Source organism: Bicyclus anynana, chromosome 25, assembly GCF_947172395.1.
Source record: "Bicyclus anynana chromosome 25, ilBicAnyn1.1, whole genome shotgun sequence".
Taxonomy (NCBI): domain Eukaryota; kingdom Metazoa; phylum Arthropoda; class Insecta; order Lepidoptera; family Nymphalidae; genus Bicyclus; species Bicyclus anynana.
In genome coordinates, this window is record NC_069107.1 from 1,210,835 (window position 1) to 1,234,261 (window position 23,427).

Consider the following 23,427-nt stretch of genomic DNA (forward strand, 5'->3'; position numbering starts at 1 on the left):
CCACAAAGGCACTCACTAATGCCTCTTGTTGAATTCAATTGATAAAGTTGACAACCTTCCCTTCGCTGTTGGTAGTGCTGGGGTCCGATTTCCAGCATAGGTCACTTAAGAATTTTTAACTGACTTAAAAAAATGGAGGAGGTTCACAATTCGAGTCTATGGTTTTGGAACGAAGCTCCATAACGTGCGTTGCGAAAAGGGGCTAGCCGGAAAAAATTAAGACCAAAAAGTTGTAACGACACTTTTTGCTATAGTTGTAAGCCGTGACCTGAAGACAACTGGTGAGCTCCAGCGATGATAACTATAGCGAACTACGTTCCATCGGGGTGTCCTTTGACACTTCTCAAGTTTTTTTTATAATTTCTGAATTGGCTTAGGTCTCGTGGTATCGGTGGTAGCTAGTTACCACCCTACCGGCAAATACGTACTTCCAAGAGATTAAACGTTCCGGTACGATACCGCGTAAAAACCGCTAGATGAGTAGACAAGACTAGTAACTCTTCGATCTTAGACAGGCATCAGGTGAGGTTGCAGTCAAGGCCATTAAATAAAAAAACCTCCTCTTGCTTTAAAGCTTTGTCAAATAAGTACAGTATGTTCAATAGCTAGGAATAGCAGTCCATCAGTATCAAAGAGGCTCGTAGCAACGAAAAAAGGCATGCCTCCTACTCCATGTAGAAGGGATTTGAAATTTGCTGCTGTAATGCGGGTTGGTAGCCATAGGGTGATAGTGTTTCATTCTGTATCACATTTTAATGATAATAACCAGAGCTTCACTTGCTCTTTGAGGCACAGGGCTGTAAAACCAATAGTTTAATTGTCAATAAATAAAGGAAATCTAGTAGACGTTGGTGCTTGTTCGCCAGTATATTAACATTTCCATCATAAACATTTTCAGAATGAAAAAGCAGAAGTGAAACAGAAATGGGCGTCACGGCTGTTGGGGAAACTCCGCAAGGACATCACGCAGGACTGCCGGGAGGACTTCGTGTTGAGCATCACGGGCAAGAGGCCCGCTGTGTGCGTGCTCTCCAACCCTGACCAGAAGGGCAAGATGAGGCGGATAGACTGCTTGAGGCAAGCTGATAAGGTACGTGAAGTACTAAATACTATAATCATCATCATTATCAACTCATATTCGGCTCACTGATGAGCACCTAGTCCACAGAATGTTACATGAGCTTTGCATTTTTTAGAGGACGCAATTTTATTTTTGGGCATTTGTGTGTGGTCAATAGAAGCTTAACCTCAAGTTTGTGGGGTCGCCACCCTTATCTCCCGGCTGCCATCTTAAAAAAAGGGATGATAACACTTTTTTCGCCATAATTTGTAGAAAATTGTTTAGGAAATAGGGGAATAGGGGGAGAATATATAGCCTATAGCCTTCTTCGATAAATGGGCTATCTAACACTGAAAGAATTTTTCAAATCGGTCCAGTAGTTCCTGAGATTCGCGCGTTCAATCAAACAAACAAACTCTTCAGCTTTATAATATTAGTATAGAAAACTTTTTGCCCTAAATTAATAATTAAAGAACTTTAACCTTTGATTGACTTGAAAATGAAATATTCCGTAGTTAAATTGTAACATGTCAATAGACTAACCAGTCTTCTCTCAGAATGAGAGGGGTTAGGCTAATTGTCCACACGCTGGCCCAATACGGATTGGCAGACTTCACACACGTAGTGAATTAAGAAAATTCTCAGGTATGCAGGTTTCCTTACGATGTCTTCCTTCACCACAACACGCTAATACCAGACTCATTTTTAAAAGTGAAAAGTCACTCATTATAATATATCGAAAACCGCTTGATGTTCAAAGATGAAATTTAGCAGGGAGGAGTAGACGGCTGCTAAGAACGGATTTTGCGACATGTGAAGTCGCGAACGTTCGCTGATTATTACTTAAGTATTTCGTATAGCAGAAACTGTAAACATTATATTTGTGAATGCACACGAAATCCATATGAATAACCAAAATATGGTCACACCGATATTTTACAAGATAAAAAAGAATGTATAGAAAAAGTAATTTATAAGCTACATTGAAAATTAGGGCATAGCCCTACTATTTTGGTAACTGGTTATATATGCCTTTCTTAAAAAGAACTAAACTAATAAATGAACCAGAACCTGATTTCAAAATCTCTTAGAAAATGGATATACTCGTACCATAATTTTAGTAGGTTGTCAATTCAAATGAAATTAATTTGTATCATTTTCATTTCCAGGTGTGGCGGTTAGACTTAGTAATGGTGATACTGTTTAAAGCGATACCCCTAGAGAGCACAGACGGGGAGAGGCTAGAGAAACATCCGGAGTGCACGCAGCCGGGCCTCTGCGTCAACCCCTACCACATCAACGTCTCTGTGCGAGAGCTTGACCTCTACCTCGCCAACTTCATCAACAGCTATGGTAATGGGAGCGACGGTCTGCCAGGTCACTCGCTCAATTATATTTGTTCCCATATACAATGCTTTGTGAACTTTTGTTTGAGGGCAGATATAATACTTTTAGCGTCTTCGTACAACGCTTTGTGATAACTTTTATTAGGGTCAATGTTTTTATTTTTAGCATTTATTTATATATTATTAGATTTATTTCGTCTATGTATTCAAGCAACAACGTCTGAACGATCCGATTCAATCATAAATCATCTTGTTTGTCCATCTTCTTCTATATAATATCTTCTATGTAATTCTTCTTCTTCATTCTATACGGAGAATATCAGTGGACTCGAGTGTGGTGCGGCCCGGGGTTGTGATTTCGCTTTTAACAAGTTTTATTAGAATTTGAACTTTATTTCTATGGGATGCTAAAAATAAAATGTCACTAACAACGAAGTTGCCATGGAAACTACTGATGTCACATCGCAGTAAACTGGCCAAACCAACGCATCGGAATGCGCGCGCGTGGTCTTTTTCTTCCACCTTGTCTAGTAACAACATTTTTTTTCCAGATTATCTCCAATAGAAACAACTAGAATACCGATTATAGATTCTAAAAGTATTGTGTCTGCACATACCCCGTAATACCGGTGTTAGTGTTTAAATGCATCTTATACCTTAATCAAGATTGTAGTTTCCTTTATTTTTCAAAACCTTTTGCTAAATCTGACTTAGAGATTTTCATTAATTCTGTACCCACCATCTAATTTTGCCTAGTTGCCGATTCATAGATGTTTCAGTTTATATATCATATTCATCATCATATTAGATTATATTTATGATAAAATGAATAAATACGTAGTTTATCGTTATATAAATGACATAAAAAAGTTGTATACGAATTGGTACAAACCGAAAAATAGAAATGAAAAATGAAATGTTTGTTAATTTTGTATTTCACTTGTTTATTTTTTTTTTCTTGTGTAACTTTGATCAAAAACACAATAATTACTTCCTTTTTTCTAACTGTTAATTTATGATGTGTAAGATGGCCATTTATTGCGTTGATAATCTTCTACTGTGTTAAATCTGAGAATTTCTTGAAAAACTACGCGCAAAAAATTGAAAATCTACTTCTAATCTACTTCTAACATTTGCTATATTATTAACGTCCAACAAAATCAGTTAAATTTAATTTTGATCTATATTTTGGATTATAGATATACTGTCAATAATTTCATATAAATCAACACTGGTATTACAAATATTACAATCGTTAGCTAATATGTATGTTTTATGTTTAAGTTCTACTATTCGTTACTCAGCTGTTCGTTAACATGTTTGTTAACATTTCCTTTGTGATTAAATTCGTCATTATGTTTTAATGTTCGTACATATAACCGATATGTTTCAGATATCCTAAGCGGGTCTCTCTCTCCGCACCCTAATAGGGACAAAGAGAATGAACACGAGGCTAAGAACAAAGGTAAACCGGCTCGCGTCGGTATCGTGACGTGTTCGTGTCGTTTGGCTAAGAATGGTGCTTTTGCGTTTCTCTGTTATCTTCTTCCTTATCTCCTTTCTATTCTGTGTTTTTGCTTGTTAATCTGAACCGATATCTAGCGAAACAGCGTGTGTCATTTAATTTACTAATTCTTGTTGAACTTCTACAAGAATTCAATTCCAATCATCAATCAATCAATCTATATTTTTTATCCGCCATGTGTCTGTTGGAAGTTATAAATGAACAACTATGTAAGCATGAGTGTCACGATGATAGTTCTAATTTAAAATACTTAAAATAAGCTATTTTTAACAGACTTCAAAAAAAAAGGGAGGAGGTTCTCAATTTGATGAGTACGTTTTTTTATTTTTTAAATTTTTAATGTTTGTTACCTCATAATTTTGTCATTTCTTAAGCAGTTTTTGAAAACTATTTGTTGTTTGAAAGAGTATGCTTCCAGATTAGTCATATTTAAATTTCAATCGGTTCAGTCAGTTTGTGTTAAAATGAAAATAACGAAATCACCCGTACTGTGGCGATTTTGTTCAATATGCTAGGAGACACTAAAAACTGAGAAATATAATCTTTTAACAAAAAATTCAACCGATTTCAGAATCACAAAAATAAACTAATAAAAAGCGAAAAACAACATCGCATATGTCTTCTCATAACTTTGAAGGCGGTGCTCACGCAGTGACGAATTAACTCAAGCCGTTTAATTCATAAAGCTTTAGGATTTTCAGGCAGTTCTTTCCCGTGGTTCTTTCAAAAACGGCTTGCAATTGAAAGGCTTTTATCACTTCTCGGGCAAAATGGTCGTTGATATACCAAAGCGGCGAAGTAATATTTGAAGCTGTATTACTATTAATAATAATGTAATAATTATTGTAATGAATAAATGATAATTCTTAAATTAAGTAAAAAAGCACCATTCTTCGCCATAATTTGTCAAATTGAAGAGAGACTCTTTTAATTGGTATTTGCACAATGTGGTCACCATTTTAGTTTCGTGCATTTTTGGTCATTTTTTGAAAATTGTAATAATCCCAGCATTGGCTTGCACCTCATGCTTTCGTTGGTGTTTTCAGATTTCTTGGTGTTGCTCGATTGTTTTTCGTATTAATGCATTGTAGTCGGTGTTCCTTCTCTTTCACTCTTTAAAATGTTGTTATTACTATGTATCTTTTCACACCGTTTGGGTTATTTATAGTTTGAAGTATGATATTTAGCATCAATACAATTTTTCGAAATTATTCAAACGATCTATTTGTTGAAAGGTATGCTATAATAGAGAAATATTCTTACTTCTTAATATATAGTTTGTATATATTAAGAAGTAAGAATATATATACATTAAGAAGTAAGAATATATACTTCTGTTGCATGATCTTTTAAAATCAAGAAAAATATAATAACTGAATGTGTAAAAGATTTAAAATCTTTTTAACGCTAAATGTCATGCAATTTTGATTTTTGAAAACGTTTGTTAAGAGATACATAGTAAACTGAATTAATATCAATGCTATTTTAAGAGACCATTATTTATTAGTAAAATCTAAAACAACTTTGCTATTTTTATTATTATCTATGCTAAAGCATAAATCATCGACATAATGGTCGTGTTGATTGATTTATCATCTATCACAATGTATTAATTTATATTACATTGTTTCTAATTAATCTTCTATTTATTTATTGTATGTCTTTATTCGTGTATTATGAGTACGTATTCGAGTTGATTTATTTTGTTGCTTGTATCTACTATGTTTATTTATTTTTTAATATAATGAAATTCAATATAATATCATGAATAACATCTTTTAAAATAGCATTGATTAAATATTCGTCTATTACTGTTAGATTATGACCATAGTATGTAATCGTATTTTAGCTCCCTTTTAATTTTACAATTTGTTTCAACGTCAATGTAAATACAATTATTTTGTATTATTTCTGTAAACTTATGTAGTATATCCCTTTAGTGTTGTAGGCCTACTATCAACTCATAAACCACAATGGTGAGTCTTTAGACACTTTTAACTTTTACTGAATCGAGAACATATATGTATCCGATGCAGTAAAAATTATAATCACTTTGTTTATGATATTTTGGTACTAAATATAATAAATGAATTAGTTTATGTTCTAACTTACAAACATGATAAAATATATTTATTTTTTTCTTTTATAAAATAATCACTTTGTTTTGAATGATTTTGTTTAACATTTATACCAGAAAAGTGTGTACCATTGTCATATTAATACGTGGATGGTAGGCCTCACCGAATTAGTTATCCCAACTTTTGTGATCCATTACTTGTATGGTGGTATATTTTGATAAAATCTTGTTATATTATAACCAATGGTGGGTTACAGGCTATACCCATAACCCATACAACGGTGTTATTTGCAACGATATCATTTTAGCGACCGGTGTCTTCTCCTCGAAGGAACTGTGGAAGCTGTCAAAAGGTGAGCTTTTTATTCATAATCTTTTGTTTTTATAATTTGTCGAACATGCGGGTTTATTTAAAAACATGAAAGATCCAGACATCAATTTTCGTCACAGTAAAGTTGACCTAATCATTACTATAGTTGAAGTGAACTTTAAATAGTAATGATTAGGTCAATTTTGAAGAAAATTGAGGTTTAACTATCAATCCATGTTTATAAATATGCAAGTTAATGAGTGCTCTCTTAAAGGCGATAGTTTTTCATTAAGATTATTTCTTTAACAACAAATTCACTACATCTGATATTGTTATGTCCAGATGTAGATCAGATCGTAGTGATTTCAGTTGCACAAGGTATAAGTTTATTACCAACAAACAAACACGCGTTTTTACCAGCGTATAGCTTGGCAAATTCGTTCGTAACACTCCCGATAATCTACGGGGGCCGGGAGGGGGATAGCGATGACCCGCGCGCACGAGCTTATACCGGCGCAGTCCTTTCCTCTGCCCCGCGTACAAGACTTCACACTCGCGTCCCTTCCGTCGCCCGCATATCATGGGAGTGTAACCAACGAACTTGCCAAGCTATAGTCCCCGTTTCCGTGAGATTATGGGGATTAATTATGTATCTAAAGATACAGTGTAATGTATATGTACGGCAGTGTAGCACATGACGTCTCTGCCTACTTCCCACGCCGCCCGTTACTTACTTAATTGTTTGTGGTGATGTTCCAGCCTCAATCCTCCAAGAGTCAGGCTCGGAGTCGCCGGGCGGCTCGGGCATCAAGCTGGAGTCCACGTACTATGGCTACAACAGCCCCGCGCCGCCCGCCTTTGAGCCGCCCTCCGATCGCGGCACGCCCTCCGCCATGCTGGTTGGACAGTGCTTTAGTGAGTTTTTTTTTTACACTGTTTCTTTAACACTTACGATGAGGTTAACAAGACCTATACTCATATTATAAAGTTGGAGGATTTGTTTGCTTGGTTGAAGGCTCGTCTCAGGAACTTCTGGTTTGAATTACCATTTATTCATTTATCGACAAAAAATGTGGGCTATATGACATCACGATGCGGCGCATCAAAGAAAAATGTGTCAAAACTAGGAAAAAATATATTTTAAGCGTAAACAATTAAAGTAAAACAAATTAATTTATGAAAGATTTGAAAGAATAGGATGGAATAACATAGTTTCTACTTGGTTTCGCGACAATCCTTCGTCAAAGACGTCGTTTTCGAAAAGTTGCTACAAGTCTTTTGACTGACAAAAGTGCTGATACATATTTTACTTGAAATAAATGAATATATTATGTAATTTCATTTTTGGAAGTAGGCTAAAAACCTTTTTAAATGGAAAACTGCAATCTTATTTAAACACATTACTACAATATGTTATAATTTACATATCGTTTAAGCAATACATATTAGAACGAAAGCTTGCAGTAGCCGGACATACCTCATTTTATGTATTGAGACAATTTGTCAAATCCTCCTTCCACAGGTACTCGTAAGTATCTACGGTAGCTTATTATGGAATTTAGACAGTGTTAGCTTTCTTTCGTTCTACTGCAGGCTTTCGTTCTAATATGTATTGCTTAAACGCCAAAATCAAATTTAAATTCTAAATTCATTTATTTCAATTAGGCTTGTACATATGTTGTCTGTAATTAGGCTACTAGCACTTTCGAAACAACAAGTAATATTACTAGTTAATGGTGATAATAATTAGTCGTAACATTCCGAGGGTTCCAATAGCATCTTGGTTCGAGAAGAGCCCACAACAAACTCAACCAAGAACCTTCATACTCCAAGAACCTACTTATAAATCGCAAAATTATATTAATTATTATTGGTTTTAAACAAAAATAAAATCCTGGCTGAGTTTGTTATGAGCTTGTAGCAAGTTTGGAACCCTCGTAAAGGACATGTTCCAATTTTGTATGGAGGCTGGACCTATAATCCGAGTATCAAGTAAGCAGAACAATTTTTTTTTAAAAATAATTTAATAAAATGTAATTTGATTATTTCATGCTCCTCTGTCTATGATGTAATTGTTTCTTTTTAACTTGTGTCATAATTGACAATATGACAATATTACATGACATTGACCAAACCGGATATGAATTCAATCAAAAGTTCAAGTTATTTTTTTGGTTGTTTGAACACTTTTACTGTATTGTCTATGTTTTATTTGCAAGGGACTGAAACAAAAAAAAAAATATCTAATTAATGCGGGTTCCAAAAATTCTGAAAATTATTTTCTAAACAGCAATTTGAATCTTCTATCCGTAAAAAATACTATCGACCTGCCTAAAAAATATAAATAATAAAGGCCTATTGTATATGTCCTTTGAATTTAAATTTTCGATTATAATTATCACTCAAGCATTCAAAGTGCTTGTAAAATAAGTCTGATTGAATTGAAAGTGAGGTATGTCTAGCTCTCGCATGTTGTTAGTCCATATAGCATACAGGTCACAGGCACGCGATTAATGCATTGTTTAGTATTCACTGTCCATCGCGTGTGTTGTACATGCCGTACTGAGCAAGCGTAGGATTCGCGGTGACTCACTACCACGTTGGTTACAACGTGTAGGTCAGTGACTTCTCGATTGTTTTGTTTGACGCATTTTTTGTATCGCTATTTGGGTTACTGCGTTTGAATGGACTTCAAATGGCGGTAGTTTAATTCACTGCAACCATAATCAGAATAATTTAAAATGGGAAAACACGCCAAGAGAAAGTTATTTGAAATTTGGTCTAACCCTAATCACAGATATATGTATACAAGTACCCTAACCCTAACATAACCACAACATTGGCGGGGTCATTGTGAGTGTTGGGCTAGCCCAAAATAAGTATCGTCTTAACTTGTTCTCCGGTGCACGGGAGCTGCTACTGAATATTTTTGGAACCACCACCTTTCAGTGATGAGCCCGCCTCAGTAGCGGATCTACCAGCATTCAAGGTCTAGAGTCTAGGGCGCCAGATTTTAGGATGTGGCAAAGTCCCAAAAATAGTTCTGAGTCTAGGACGCCAGATTTTAGAATGTGGCAAAGTCCCAAAAATAGTTCTGAGTCTAGGACGCCAGATTTTAGGATGTGGCAAAGTCCCAAAAATAGTTCTGAGTCTAGGACGCCAGATTTTAGAATGTGGCAAAGTCCCAAAAATAGTTCTGAGTCTAGGACGCCAGATTTTAGGATGTGGCAAAGTCCCAAAAGTAGTTGTTTTATCAAAACGAGTACATAGAGAAAACAATTTTTTGAAAATATTACAACAAAATTAAATGAATATGAATGCGAACTAGTTACCACTCTACCGGCAAAGACGTACTGCCAAGCGATCTAGCGTTCCAGTACGATGCCGTGTTGTGTGAAACCGAAAGGGGTGGGAAATTTCATCCTACACCTAACAAATTACCCCGCTTCCATCTTAGATTGCATTATCACTTACCATCAGGTGAGAATGTATTGAAGGGCTAACTTGTAAAGAAAATAGAACTAGGGTATCGAATTTCAGTCCTGTAAAGACACTGGCGGTACATTTGTACCTATATCCACCGGTCCAGCCTATACTTTGTGATATTAAGGATATATTCAGGATAAATAAGGCAAACAACGTTGGCCGTTTGTTGCAGGTATTCCGCACAGTTCAGCGGGGCTGAGCGGCTCGCAGGCGCCGCTGGTGCCTTCCAACACCATCTTCTACCAGCACGTGCCGCCGCCCACCGACACACACCCCACAGGTCAGTACAACCATAGCTCAGCTCTGTGCTGATAAGACTCAGAGACACTTAACAAACGATGAAACGAGCTACGCTTCGAGGATCTCTGCGTTATTGAATCAATAATGAGAAGATCCACATGATATCCAAAGTTAAGTTGGTTAAAGAGTCGCAAACCTGAATTGGCCATTGCCAATTAAGGTTTGCAACTCGAAAGGAGTTGGACACATACTTCGAAGAGCTGAAGGACGTTATTGTAACAAAGTGCTGAAATGGAAATCTTGCTCAGAAAAGAGTCGGTATTCAATTAATAGAATCGGCTGAAACTTTTAGTAAGCAAGAAGGAGGAGGCAATATAAGGTATTTATTAGTATATTTTGATATGTATTTTATTCATTATTGTAGGTATTTGTGTAATATTGTTTATGTATTAGGATGTAAATTATTTGTATGTATGTGTATTACTAATACTATGGTTATTTTTGTTTTACGCCACCTGCTGATGTCCTTAAGTTTTCCTAAACCGAAGGTTGCCTGGAAGAAATCGCTACTTAGCGATAAAGCCGCCTTTTGTATGCTGATCTTTTCTTAATTTGTTTTTTATTTCACTTGTTTTTGTCTTTGTGGTGTGCAAATAAAGTATATTTATCTTTATCTTAAGGAGACGTGAACCGCATAATCCAACTCGTGCTTGGCGTTCGGAAAACTCAACGACATTTTTCGTCCAAAGTTACTTATTGCCTGAAAATGAGATACTCCGAACAGTGTGTGTTGTTAGTGATGTCCTATGAATCCGATACTTAATCGCTAACTAATGGCCTCATAAGAAAGTCCAAAGTCACTCAGAGACCGATAAAGCGAGTTATGCTTTATATCTGTAACTGCAGAGGAATCAAAATTATTGATTATACTAAAATACCAAAAACGCCATAGCTTTTTACGTAGGATACTAATTGAGCATTTTTCTGACTGAAACTAACAGCATTTAAATAGTATATTCAGATGCATTTAAATAGTATATTGACATAATAATAATGACTTAAGAAGAATAATGGCTGTTGTTAATATATTTATTGTAGTGTTTATTTCTTTTTCGCAGCATCAGATGCCTTAACGAGTCAACACTCGGGCGGCAAATACGAGGGCGCGCCGCAAGACTCGCTCGGGGACTTCGTCACCTTCGTGTGCCAAGAGCCGCCCAATGACGTGCAGCAACTGCAGGTATTCATTTGAGGCTTTACGAAAAAACCCGACCTTAGACAACACGACTGAAAGAAAACTTCTTTTAAAATAGTAGCGATTAGTAACGCCATCTTTCGAATATCCTCTCCGAGGCACGCAAGCCATAGTGCATAAAAAACGAGCTCCATTAGCTCAGAATTTCATAATCTGTTCCAGGATTCGAACCCAATACGTATCTCGTGATCTGCAACAAAGGCTAAACAGAGCAATGTATGCGTTCGTGAACATTCAATTTAGGGGTAAACTGATAATCATGATCAATTGATGATAACTTTCAAGTGTTTTATTGTGTAATTCCAGGTCCACAGTTTATCGCGGAGTCCCAAGCCCTACTTCACCAGCTCCATGCTCCCCCCGCCACCGCTGCCGCCGATGGCGAGACCTGTCACCATCATCAGGTCGACTGGTAAGTTCCTATTTTGTTCCTCTCAATTTATGTGCAGTGGAAGTGGGTGAGAGAAGAATACAAGCAAAATTATTAAATAATCAGAAACGGGGAGTGCTAATCGATTTTAAAAGAGCTCCGTATGCAGGCTAAAGAGCTTATAACTAGAGGTTAGAACTTCAAACTTTTTAACTGTTACTTATTTTTCCGAATGTAACTTAATGTACTTAACCTCAAATTAATTGTTAACTAAGATTTTTGTCAAACGCTCCGTTTGTAAGGGATGTCATCATGAATCAGTTGAAATATAAAAAATCTATGGCCGACAGGCGTTTTGGCTCGTATTGTAAAAAACATACTTAAAAACTATTTTTTTTTTATTCCAGTAGAACGGTAATGAACTATTTAAGACCATTTAAAAAAAGTGTCAATTAACCTATTAAATACTTTTCAGTTTTGCCTACATTCGGATGATCGACTGTTCAGGTTAAACAACGCAGTTAAAACTGGAGATCTGCAGCCCGTAATCTTACACAAATCACAGGCTCTGCTTGGAGGTTTTCCTACCACAAGCTTGTCGCGGCACCCGCACACTGAATCTATGAAATGTTAAGATATTCGTCTCTCTTTAAAGGTGTATTTATGTTTCCAGCGAGTGAAGTGGGCGTGGGCGTAGGCTCGGCGTCCCCTGCGTCGCCCGAGCTACGGTCGCCGCCCACCAGCCCCCGTCGCCGCTCGCCGCACTACCGCGACTGTCACCCACCACACCCGCCGCACCCCACGCACCCGACGCACCCGCCGCTGTCACACTTCAACCACTTCCACGCGCAGCCGCAGCAGGTGGGCTCAAACTCCATATTTACATACCACCCTTAGGAGCGTCTGAGGCCTTAGTACTCTTACGTTCCTCTAGCTAGGGTCTAGATCTTTGATTCCTAAAGTGGTCCAGATTTACCCACGATGGGGACACGATGGGGATCTATTTTGGCGTGACAATAAAAATGGGGGTTCACAAGTCGTTAGCTTGAGTCCACAAAAATGTATCTAGTTTCATAACCAATTGGGAGTTTCCTAAAGAAAATTTGTGTGTTTTGATGGGATCAAAAAGTGTGTTGGAATCACTTTTATGATTAGTCAACTTAACTTTTTTTCAGCGTCAATGGAAATTATTATAGTTAGATCTAATTTTGCAATATTTTTTGGTAACGTTTTAGGTAGAAATGTAGCAGGGGACCCACTAGAACCAGCTAAATTTTGAAAGAGAGAAATAAAGTTTTGAATTGAGAAATCTTTGCTCTAGATTTATCAGCTACTTTAACGTGGAAAGCTGAACGCAGAATTTGAAAAGCTGAAAACAAAAGGCTAAAAGTCCACCAAATATAAATTCTTGATTATTTCTTCTGTCTGGTGCCAAGGCATGGAGTCTTTGAGACTGAAGCTACAACAAAAAAGCTAGAAACGTTCAAAGTGCGGGCTTACATTCTTCTGTACACAATTCAGTGTTCAGAGTTCAAGTTACAGTCGACCTTCGTCTGAAGTGGCACTTATAGAAGAAGATTACTGACCTACGTGATTTGGTAGTTTAAGAATGTGATGTCTGAACTTGTTTTATTATATTTGCAGGTATTCAGCTACGGGTCAGTGGGGGGAGGCTCACCCCCCGGTGGGTTGGGGCTGTACGCGCCTAGAGCACCCCCTAGAGCGCCGCCGAGGTAACTTGACTTCACTGCTACTTTAGAAGCAGTTATATTTTAGCATGTGCGGTGGTATTTAGCCCTGGCTGTGTCTATTATTATGGAGAGCAGTTATGTCGTGAGCAAGATCCAGAAGCAAGTATTTTGATACTAATTTTCCCTTTTCAGCTTTAGCCAGATTATCGTAATGTACAATCAGTTGAATGTATAGGTGACTCAATATTTTTAAGACCAAAACATGTACCACATTCTAGCAAATAAATGATTTGATTTGATTTGATTTGAACAGTACTTAATATCAAAAATTATTATTGCACGACGCACCAACTGATCGACTACCACTATCAGGTCGTTTGGCCTGCCTTACTTACCTATAGTAGAACCATAGGCTTTCAACTTTTATAATATGAGATGTAACCATACCTAAGATCCATTTAGTTCTATAGTTGTTCATAGTGATAACTTCCTGAATTTACTGTGCTGTTATATTTGAAATAAATATTACTTTTTCAGATGGAATGCGCCTTTCCCCACTCTAGAAGAGGAGTTCAACATAATGACTGCCCCCGGGGGGCCTAACCACGTGGAACTGCTAGACGATGGTAATTTTACACATGGACTCTAACCCCTTCTATTCAAAGTAATCAGATAATAACAACCCCCCGGTGACGCCGCTAAGATCCCATAAGGAGCTACGGCACTTACTCAAGCAGAAAAAAAGATAATAACATGGAGTCGCTAGTTGCAGGCCGCTTAGATCAATGGTGTTTGGAAGTCTCTACAAAAGGCCTATGTCTTGCAGTGGACATCCATCGGCTGATATAATGAGCTCGTATTTATCAATTTTAAGAAGTATTAACACAGTATAATGTCTCAATAGATTTTATTTCACTTACTCTTTGGTACGGTACCAATCAGATCACAAGCTCCTGGGTCGGTCTATGGGATATTCTTTCTTCCGAGATATTCTCAATAGTATTATCGGAGTTGGAAAGCTCATGGTGTTACCGTTCCAGTGGGATTTGAAGATTATCATTAACATTTGATATGATCTTTATAGTCAAAATCGTAACCCTAAATGAAATGCTTTATGAGTCCAAGGGTCAAATCCCTTTTCTATAAGTATAGAGCTCGGACGTTGTTGTGGGACTTTCAAAGGGGGTTGATGTGGAAGTGGAATTAAGACGTTAATAAAACTCTAAATAGATTTTATCGTAGTGCATTTGGTTTTACACTTAAATGTATGGAATAATCATACTTTCGAAGTCTTTTACATTCCAGAACGTTTTTTCCAATCCAACGTGATCACATCGGACACCACCGCGATGGACACCGGCGCCAGCGTCCAGTCAGTCGTGGTGGACACCTCGGAGGACATCGCACCTGACAAACCTGCGCCTGACTTGCGTTCGCCGTGATCCGCGCAGAACGCGTCCGCCGCGCTCGACGGCTCGAGCGCGACTGTGCTGCGGTGGACGCCGGCGCCGCTGCCGCATTGGCGCCCTGTTACGCATCGGACTGTTTAAAAAATAGAATGCGTTCGAAATTTAAAAAAGTTAATTTGACAATAATTTTGAGGTTTAATCTGTGAACACATTGCACTCGTTTTTGCTATGCAAATCGTAATAACAAGATAATAAAAAATGGCGTGATTTTTGTAAGATTATATAAGTACCTTCAAAGTTCAATGATATCCTTGAAACTAACAGTCTTCATTATCATTTTACTACGGTTAAAGAATAGATCCCCCCTTATAGTAGAGTTTATTGTGCTTATTGAATCACCACGTTGCTCCAAAGTGGGCTGACGGGCTTTATGTCGATCGGACCCAGGATTCGAATCCAGGACTTAGACAGCTGAAGCCTATTGTCTAACTGCTAGACAAACGCTGCAGTAAACCAACTGTATTGTAAAAGTAAAATTCAAGAGGATCCTAATATTTGTAACTGATTTTATTGTAACTTTCAACTACATTGCGTTTTATGTTATATTGAGTGTGCCGGGTGCCTGTATAAAAAGTAATGTATAAACTCATAATTCACCTTCGATACTTTGGAGCCAAGTATCCGTATCCAAACCGATATCTTGTTATTATGATTTCTATAATTGTAACGCATTTTTTAGTATTGGAATTGCGAATGACGTCATAGGTACGTCCTAACCAACAGTCTAGTTATTTCAATATTGAAAAATGGGTTATTTATAGCATCTGTTGTAATGTGGAATCATTATTTGCTATGACATTCAGATCGTACACATACGATTGTAAACTTCGAATGTGACAGCTCTTCGTAATACGATGTCAATGTCATAAAATAGTCGGATGTTTTAAAATTCGGTTAAAAATAAAAGTGGAACGCAAAGTGTAAATATTAGTCGAGTTTTGGACTGGATTGGACTTGGAGACGTTCGTAGTCGAATTTTTTAAATTCGTAATCGAATTTTGCGCCATATTAACTGTCAGTGTCTGTTAGCCGTTAGCGTACGGAGTGACTTTGAAATGACGTCTCGCAGTAAATGTTATTTACGATAATTCCTATGTAATCGATACTGTTGGTTAATATGTTTGTTTTTCTCATTTATCATGTAGATGTTAACGGAAAGCAATACTCCAATCGATATTTATGTAAAAATCTGAAATTACGGAAAATAATTAAACAAAAAAAAAAACAACTATATTCTAATATTTTTATAGAATATAAATCAAGTATGATATTGATCAAGCCTTCCAGTAATTTAGTGAAATAAATTTAATAATATTAATGATAATAATTATTATTACGCAGCTTATGAGATTATTCTTTTGCTGACCTGTAAGGCAGTTAGGAAAAGCGATTTATGAAAACAAAATGCTTCCAGTTACTAGATTTAAAACCATGTTTCGATTGACGAAAGTGTGATATTATAAGTTGTTTTTTTGTTTCGTTGTTGTGCGTTTTGTATTGAAAAAAAAAAACATAATTAATTAGGTTAAGCGTAATAGTTTACTGAAGATTTTTTTTAACTTATTGAACGAATATTTAAGAAAGACGAGCCTTGCTTATGAGATTAGTTTAGTTGTATAATTAGTGGCCAAGTGCTAATCAACGTTATTAATGCGTTTTCGATCCGAAATTTCAATAACATTTTTCAAAATAATATACTCACTAAATCATAAATATTAAAACTGCTGTGCAATACAAATAACTACAAAAATTAGTTGGTTTTTTACAAGCTTTCCATTGTTTTTGATCCTGCAGTAAAATTTGAACATAGTAATGTATGAAAAAGAGATTGCCTTAATTTGTCAATTATGAAAGTTCGAATCGAAAGCGATAACTGTTGATAATGGTAGTTCGACGGTTTGTCGAGGGACATTTTATAGGTGCCTTTTATAAAATCGTATATAACTTACATGATAGGTACAATTAAATTGTAGGTTTTCCTTTTTGAAAGTCCATCCACTTATACCTGTACCGTGGATCCATAGTTATTATATACATTATTGTTAATTTTAATATTTTGGAGCCAAAGAGGCGTGTCATATACATAATATAGGTTTTAATTGCAGGTATGCCCACATATCGAACATTTCACTCAAAATTTATTTGCGTAAAATCTCTAGTAAAATTGTATATAAAACAGCAATTACTACCAATTTATTATTTATAATCTATCTATATTCCAATAGAATAATGACGAAATAACGATATTATGACACAAAAATAAAGGCAGAATAAATTATGGGGCATATCTGAACATTGAAATCTATATCGACAAAAATTCATTGCATTTTTTATTTTTATTTTTTTTTTTAATAAAATCCCGAGGCCATACGTGAAAAGCTAGTCATTAGAGTTACAATGTAAATTAATTGTACTTAAAATAAAGTATATTTACATTTATAATACCCCTTACGTTTTTTATTAAGGGGTGATAACTAAATTTGTGGCCAAATTACACTTAACGAGATCCAAATATATATACAAGATTTTTTAATAGACTTAGATGTATAAGTACGGTACGGTTAAGTTGATTTTAGTAAAACTTTGATGTTCATAAACAGATTAACATATTAAGCGCACATAAGTACGACATACTTAGTTGTGACGGTATCTTCTAGCATCCATAACTAATGCCATTGAAATTGTTCATTTTACTTCTATTTCTGGCACTATAACTGTGTAAATTGATGTCAAATTTGATGTCCTAAAACATTTATAAATACAAAAAATAAAACTATAATTAAAAAAAAACACAAATAACTTCAGTGGGATCACAGTTCTATTGGTTAACTACAATGCTAAATGATATGATGTCAGGACATTTATGCAAGTGTATTAAAATTGCACAAAGTATGTGACGTTAATATTGACAGCTCTTGTGTATTGATAGGTGTCAAAATTAACATTAGACATTTCATTTCATTAGGAACAAATAATCGGGCCCCATTCAACATCGTATGGTCAATCATGGACGTTTTATTTTTTACAGACAAATACATAGGAGCCTTTTGATTTTCAAATAAGAATTCAGTTGCCCTAACAGTAAAACTTAATTAGTATCTAGTTTAAGGTAAAGTAGCAATAAATGACAAGCAATAATAATTTTTAAAAAATAATATAATAATAAAAAAATCAGCTTTAGTGAAGCTAGAAATTGGTACTGAAGTAGATGAATCCAATATTGTAAAAATCGACTCGCAATATTTTTTCTATTAGTGGTTAACTTAGTGTGCCGGAGGGAAAATAAATTTGATATAAAATACAGAGGCGTTTTCGTACAATACATAATATAGCTATTCCACAGAAAACTATAGAGATATAATAAATATTACAGCTAATATAGTACGACTAGGCAGAGGGCGAGAATTAGTCAATTGCTAGCTATAGACACTATTAGAGGTTATAATACAGAAAAATTAAATAGTGAAGTCACTTAAGGCTTTTGAGTATATTCGGATTACCAACACGGTTTTGTCGTATTATACAAACGGATAAATTAAATTTGTAACGACGGCAATATTGGTGACGAATTTAAAAGCTCATTGGTGCAGAAAATTCTAGACTGTGATTAAATTGTTCATTCTGGACGTGTCTTATATTGAAATAGTCCTTTTGTATGATTGGCATTGCACGGCTAGTGCTGTAATGGAAAGGTTACATTGTTGTGAGCAGGAAGGGACATGTTGTATGAAATGCATTTGTTATAATAATTATAACAATTATAAGAACTGTAATTCTAGTTGAAAGATGAGAGGTGAAAAGTTTTTTATCGACAGCGTCAGTAGATTCAGTAGTATTTTTATTACTAGCTTTGCAATAGTTGATCGATTTGCGACAAACATGATATTGGAATACAACTAGCGGAAAACAATGGGAGTTACCATTTTTATATGAACTTTGCAATATTTGTTTGGGGATTTTTGGTATTTTTTTATACGTGTAGAACTAGTTAAAAATGAATACCTTAATACTCGCAGACAAATATTTTAAGTCTGGTCTTCTTTGCATTTAACTTGTGCATCTAACAATATCATCAAATAAGCACAAGCACTATGTGCTGGGCTACAAGTATCTGTGTTTGTCGCAATGTAAATTTGTTCGAACATTTGATTAGCACCATTGTTACGATATGGAGTAATAATTGAAGCCTAAACATTATGTGCCTTAGATACAACAATATTGTATATTTATGATGCGTTCTATACAACGTGCTAACTAGAAATAAATGATTATTGTTATTTTGGAAGCCTTGTCCTTGTAATTTCATTGTTAATTTGTTTTACGCGAAGGCTTGTAATTGGATCTCTTAACGATTTTGTACCTTTCAAACCCAGCAGATATTTTGTAAACATTTTCGTTTACTTTTGTTTCTTTATTAACGCCATATAGGGCAGTTCATATTATTGGTACCCAATAATATTGTTTAGTGTTTTTATGATTTTAATTTTTTTTCTCAAATTCGAACTATAAAATACCCATCTGTCTGGATGTTGATTTAATGTCCAGAGAATAACTTTAACCCTCATCTAAAAATTATTATACGATTATTGTAAAGCTTCGATGCGTAGTTTCGCTGACATATAAATATTTCTAATATATTCTATAATTATTTTAGTACTTACCTACATTATACCCACTTATGTACCTATTATCTACTTTACTGGCATGTATATCTTAATCTACGCAACATTTCGATTAGGCTCGCTTTTTGTTTTGAAAAAAATTGTAGATAAATGATCCCCAGAATTTCGGCGAAGCTTCTTAATATTATCAATTGATAATTGAATTCACATTTTGTATGTATCCTCTTATAATGTTTATGATTTCAACCCAAATTACTGTGTATTTATAAATAAAGTAACAAAATCCGTCTTATTATTAAGTTTTTTTGGATTTCTGAATTGAAATAACATACGTAACTAAAATATAATTGTAAAAATAATTATTAACCAATAGAAAAATACTCTTAGGTACGAGTTTTTAGTTCATCGAATCAGATGTGCAATTATAAATTGTTTAGCGAATTTATTAATTAATTTTTTAGTATTTGATTGTGTCCATGATCATGTTGTCTGTAAATATCTTCAGGAGTGTATTTATATGATTTTCTATATATATTAATTAAACTGTAGTACACAATAAGAGTTACAATGTTTGTCCTCTCCCTATTTTACATTTTTTTTCTAAATAGGTTTTTTATCTTTTTTTAAAAACTTGTGTTAAAAACTGTGCCTGTGTAAAACAAATGCCATATTCCAAAAATATAAAGAAACTGAAATGTAAAAATGAAAACTGATAATAAAATTAAAAAAAGTATTGAATATGGCACTTGGTTTACAAGCAAATATTAAACTAAAGATAGACTTGTAAAAATGTTATAACATGTATTTTTAACCTATACATAGTAAGATATTTATAGAATTTTAGTCGTTTAATTATTTCGAACGACTTGTTATAAAGAAAATTGGTGCTTAAAGCTTAAATAAAATATGATCGACACATGAGTGTCGAGTGTGTATTGTCACGGGGGTTGGAGCATTTGACATAGCATGCGTTGTTATGCCTACTTTTAACGCGATATCACTTAACTCAAAATACCTAAATAATAATGGTTCTGTACCAACAAGTTTCTGATTTTATTATACTTTCAGTTAATATCTACCAATTATCAATTGATTTATTAATTACTAGCGGACGCCCGCGACTTCGTCCGCGTGTAATTTAGTTTTTCACAAATCCCGCGGGAGCCATTGATTTTTCCAGGATGGAAAGTATTCTATGTGTTAATTCAGAGTAAAATCTATTTCCATTCCAAACTTCAGCCAAATCGCTTCAGTAGCCGCAGCGTAAAAGAGGAACAAACATATTTACACACTTACACACAAACTTTCGCTTTTATAATATTAGTGTGCCTAGCAGACGCCTCGCGATTTCACCCGTTGGTGACGGTCCCGTAGGAATACAGGGATAAAATATAGCCTACAGCACTCGGGGATAGTGTAGCTTGCCAACAATGAAAGAATTTTTGAAATCGGTTCAGTAGTTCCAGAGCCTATTAAAAACATTCATACAATCAAATAAATATTGAAAAAAAATAACCATTTTAATTTTGAACATATAAGTAAAAAACACAATGCAATTTTGACCACGCGAAAATATAAACGCACACTGTCTATTTAAATATAAAAACGTACGTTTTTACAAAGTTACCTAGTGTTTATTATTGAATGTCGCTCGAGTCGCACAAAAATTAACTTTTTTGTACTTATTTTAAAAGTGTACTTAAAGAAATTTGAATTTATTATTTTATAATGACATTTGTACAAGAATTAGGATTATATTAATTTAATTAAATATGAATTTATTTATTTCTTAATGATGCAACTATAATTATTAATTATTATGATTATATTTCACTTAGTAATATAACTTTATCTTACCCGAATGTTTTTATTTTCATTTTAACTGTAGTGGGAGTGGCTCAACACCAAAAGTTAAAAACATCACACATACACAAACCATTCTAAAGCGATTTTTGGAATTTGTTTTAGTTGTTTATAGGTACTGTTATGTCTTGTCTATTATTTATGGTATAAAAATCACAAAGTTTCGAGTCTTTTGATTTATTTTTAGTCTGTATTCAACAACGAATTAGAAGTAATTATCTGATACAAATAGTTTTTAGATTTATGAAACATTTCTTTTTAAGAGTTAAATGGTTTCGCGTAAAAATGAAGGCAATTATAATAATGTAGGTAAACTTTGCTCAATAACGATGAAAAACTGAAAGTGTTACAGTTGATGCAATACAATGAAACAAACTTGAGTTGAGTTTTATTTGATCACTTACCCAAAGACTTGGTCACTAACTGTAGGCCTCATGAGAAGTCACTCAGCGAGCGATGGAGCGAGCTATGCTTGGTGTTTCTTTGAGTGATCGAATCAGAAATGAGGAGATTCACAAGTCACTGATATAGCACAGGGAGTCGCGAAGCTGAAATGGGCATATGGTTCGAAAATCCGATGGACATTGAGATTCCAAGGTATTAGGCGATACCTTACTGGAAAGTGCAGTGTTGGTCGACCCCCTACTAGATGGACCGAGGACATCAAGCGAGTTGGAGGGAGCCGCTGGCGGGTCGAGACCGTGGTGTTTGGAAGTCCATGTCCAGCAGTGGACGTCCAGCGGCTGTTAATGATGATGATGATGACACAAAGACATTTGTATTCCTTTTGTATTCTACTTTTTCTTATGTTTCTGTTTCGCTGGTTTTCTTTTATTTATTGTGGTGTACAAATAAAGAGTATTAAAAAAAAAAAACTTTAGCGTTCCAGTACGGTGCCCCATAGAAACCATCTGCGGATGTTTCAGATAGCATGAAAAAAAACTGCTTATATTATGATGGGTCATCATAATATAAGCAGTTTTTCATGTCATGTCATTTGTCATGTACCCTATGATTTGTGCTAAAAGCAAATTATACCCCCGCTCTAATGTCACTCTCTTAGGCTGACAGTTCACGGAAGCGGAGCGAGGCAGCGGAGCCGAGAAACGAAGAAATATTGACCAATAGCTTTATTTATATTTAACTATTATTATAGCTTTGCAAATTCGTCCGTAACACTCCCGATGGTCCGCTTGGGCGGGGATGGGGGTAGCGAGATCCCGCGCGCACGATTTCATGCCCGCGCAGTTCTTCCTTCTGCACCCGCGCACGACTTCATACCCGCGCCCTTTCCTCCCGGCGCCCGCTAATCATGGGAGTGTCATCAACGAACTTGCCAAGCTAATTTAAAAAATAATATAAAACTGGTAAGCGGAGCGGGGAAGTTTCTTTGGATCATTGAAGAGATCACTTCGCTCCGCAGCCTCGCTCCGGTGGACAGTCACAGTACGCAACTCCGCTACGCATTAATTCGTTTCTCCACTACGCTTCCTCGCTTCGCTCTGGTGGACAGGCAGCCTTAAAGACCTACATCCGTCCAATAATGAGCTACGCTAGTGTAGTGTTTGCCCACCGCCCAGATGCGGCTCTAAAAGGTCATTCAGAACCGATTAATGCGTCAGACCACAGACGATCCGTGGCTTGTGGTCGTCACGTGAATTTTAGCCGTGTTTCATAATCAATTAAGCAGGAATAGGATAAGTTTTCAATTTGAAAGCTTTAGCATTTAGCGTTGTCTGTTTTGTAAGTTTAAGCGCTAAGGTGGAAGTGACGCATATACCTACAGACCTATACCTATACATAAATACACTGACGGCCTCCGTGGCGCAGTGGTCCTCCTGGGTTCGATTCCCAGCTAGGCCGATTGAGGTTTTCTTAATTGGTCCAGGTCTGGCTGGTGGGAGATTATCACCCTACCGGCACAGACGTACCAAGCGATTTAGCGTTCTGGCACGATATCGTGTAGAAACCGAAAGGCATGTTGATTTTCATCCTCATAACAAGTTAGCCCGCTTCCATCTCAGATTGTAGTCAAGGGCTAACTTGTAAAGAATAAAAAAAAAACCTACTGTCAAAATCATTACCTACCTTTCTTTTGGGCCTCGGGTAAAAA

The 23,427-nt window shown here is 35.6% G+C and overlaps 1 protein-coding gene across 11 annotated transcripts in view; it reads left to right on the plus strand.

Annotated features, from left to right (window-relative positions):
• The window catches only part of LOC112055300 (nuclear factor 1 B-type), a 78,239-nt gene extending 56,545 nt beyond the window's left edge, over positions 1-21,694 (plus strand). For 2 of the 11 annotated variants that reach the window (XM_024095335.2, XM_024095343.2), the window contains exons 3-14: positions 899-1,090; positions 2,230-2,437; positions 3,800-3,871; positions 6,266-6,361; positions 7,078-7,233; positions 9,977-10,084; positions 11,163-11,284; positions 11,606-11,711; positions 12,343-12,530; positions 13,314-13,402; positions 13,898-13,986; positions 14,651-21,694. In XM_024095335.2, the coding sequence (XP_023951103.2) occupies positions 899-1,090; positions 2,230-2,437; positions 3,800-3,871; positions 6,266-6,361; positions 7,078-7,233; positions 9,977-10,084; positions 11,163-11,284; positions 11,606-11,711; positions 12,343-12,530; positions 13,314-13,402; positions 13,898-13,986; positions 14,651-14,802 (1,578 nt within the window). In that variant the 3' untranslated portion in view covers positions 14,803-21,694. The remainder of the gene's footprint in view (positions 1-898; positions 1,091-2,229; positions 2,438-3,799; positions 3,872-6,265; positions 6,362-7,077; positions 7,234-9,976; positions 10,085-11,162; positions 11,285-11,605; positions 11,712-12,342; positions 12,531-13,313; positions 13,403-13,897; positions 13,987-14,650) is intronic. The other 9 variants (XM_024095336.2, XM_024095338.2, XM_024095337.2 and 6 more) reach the window with 9 other exon arrangements.
• Positions 21,695-23,427: the final 1,733 nt, after the last annotated feature.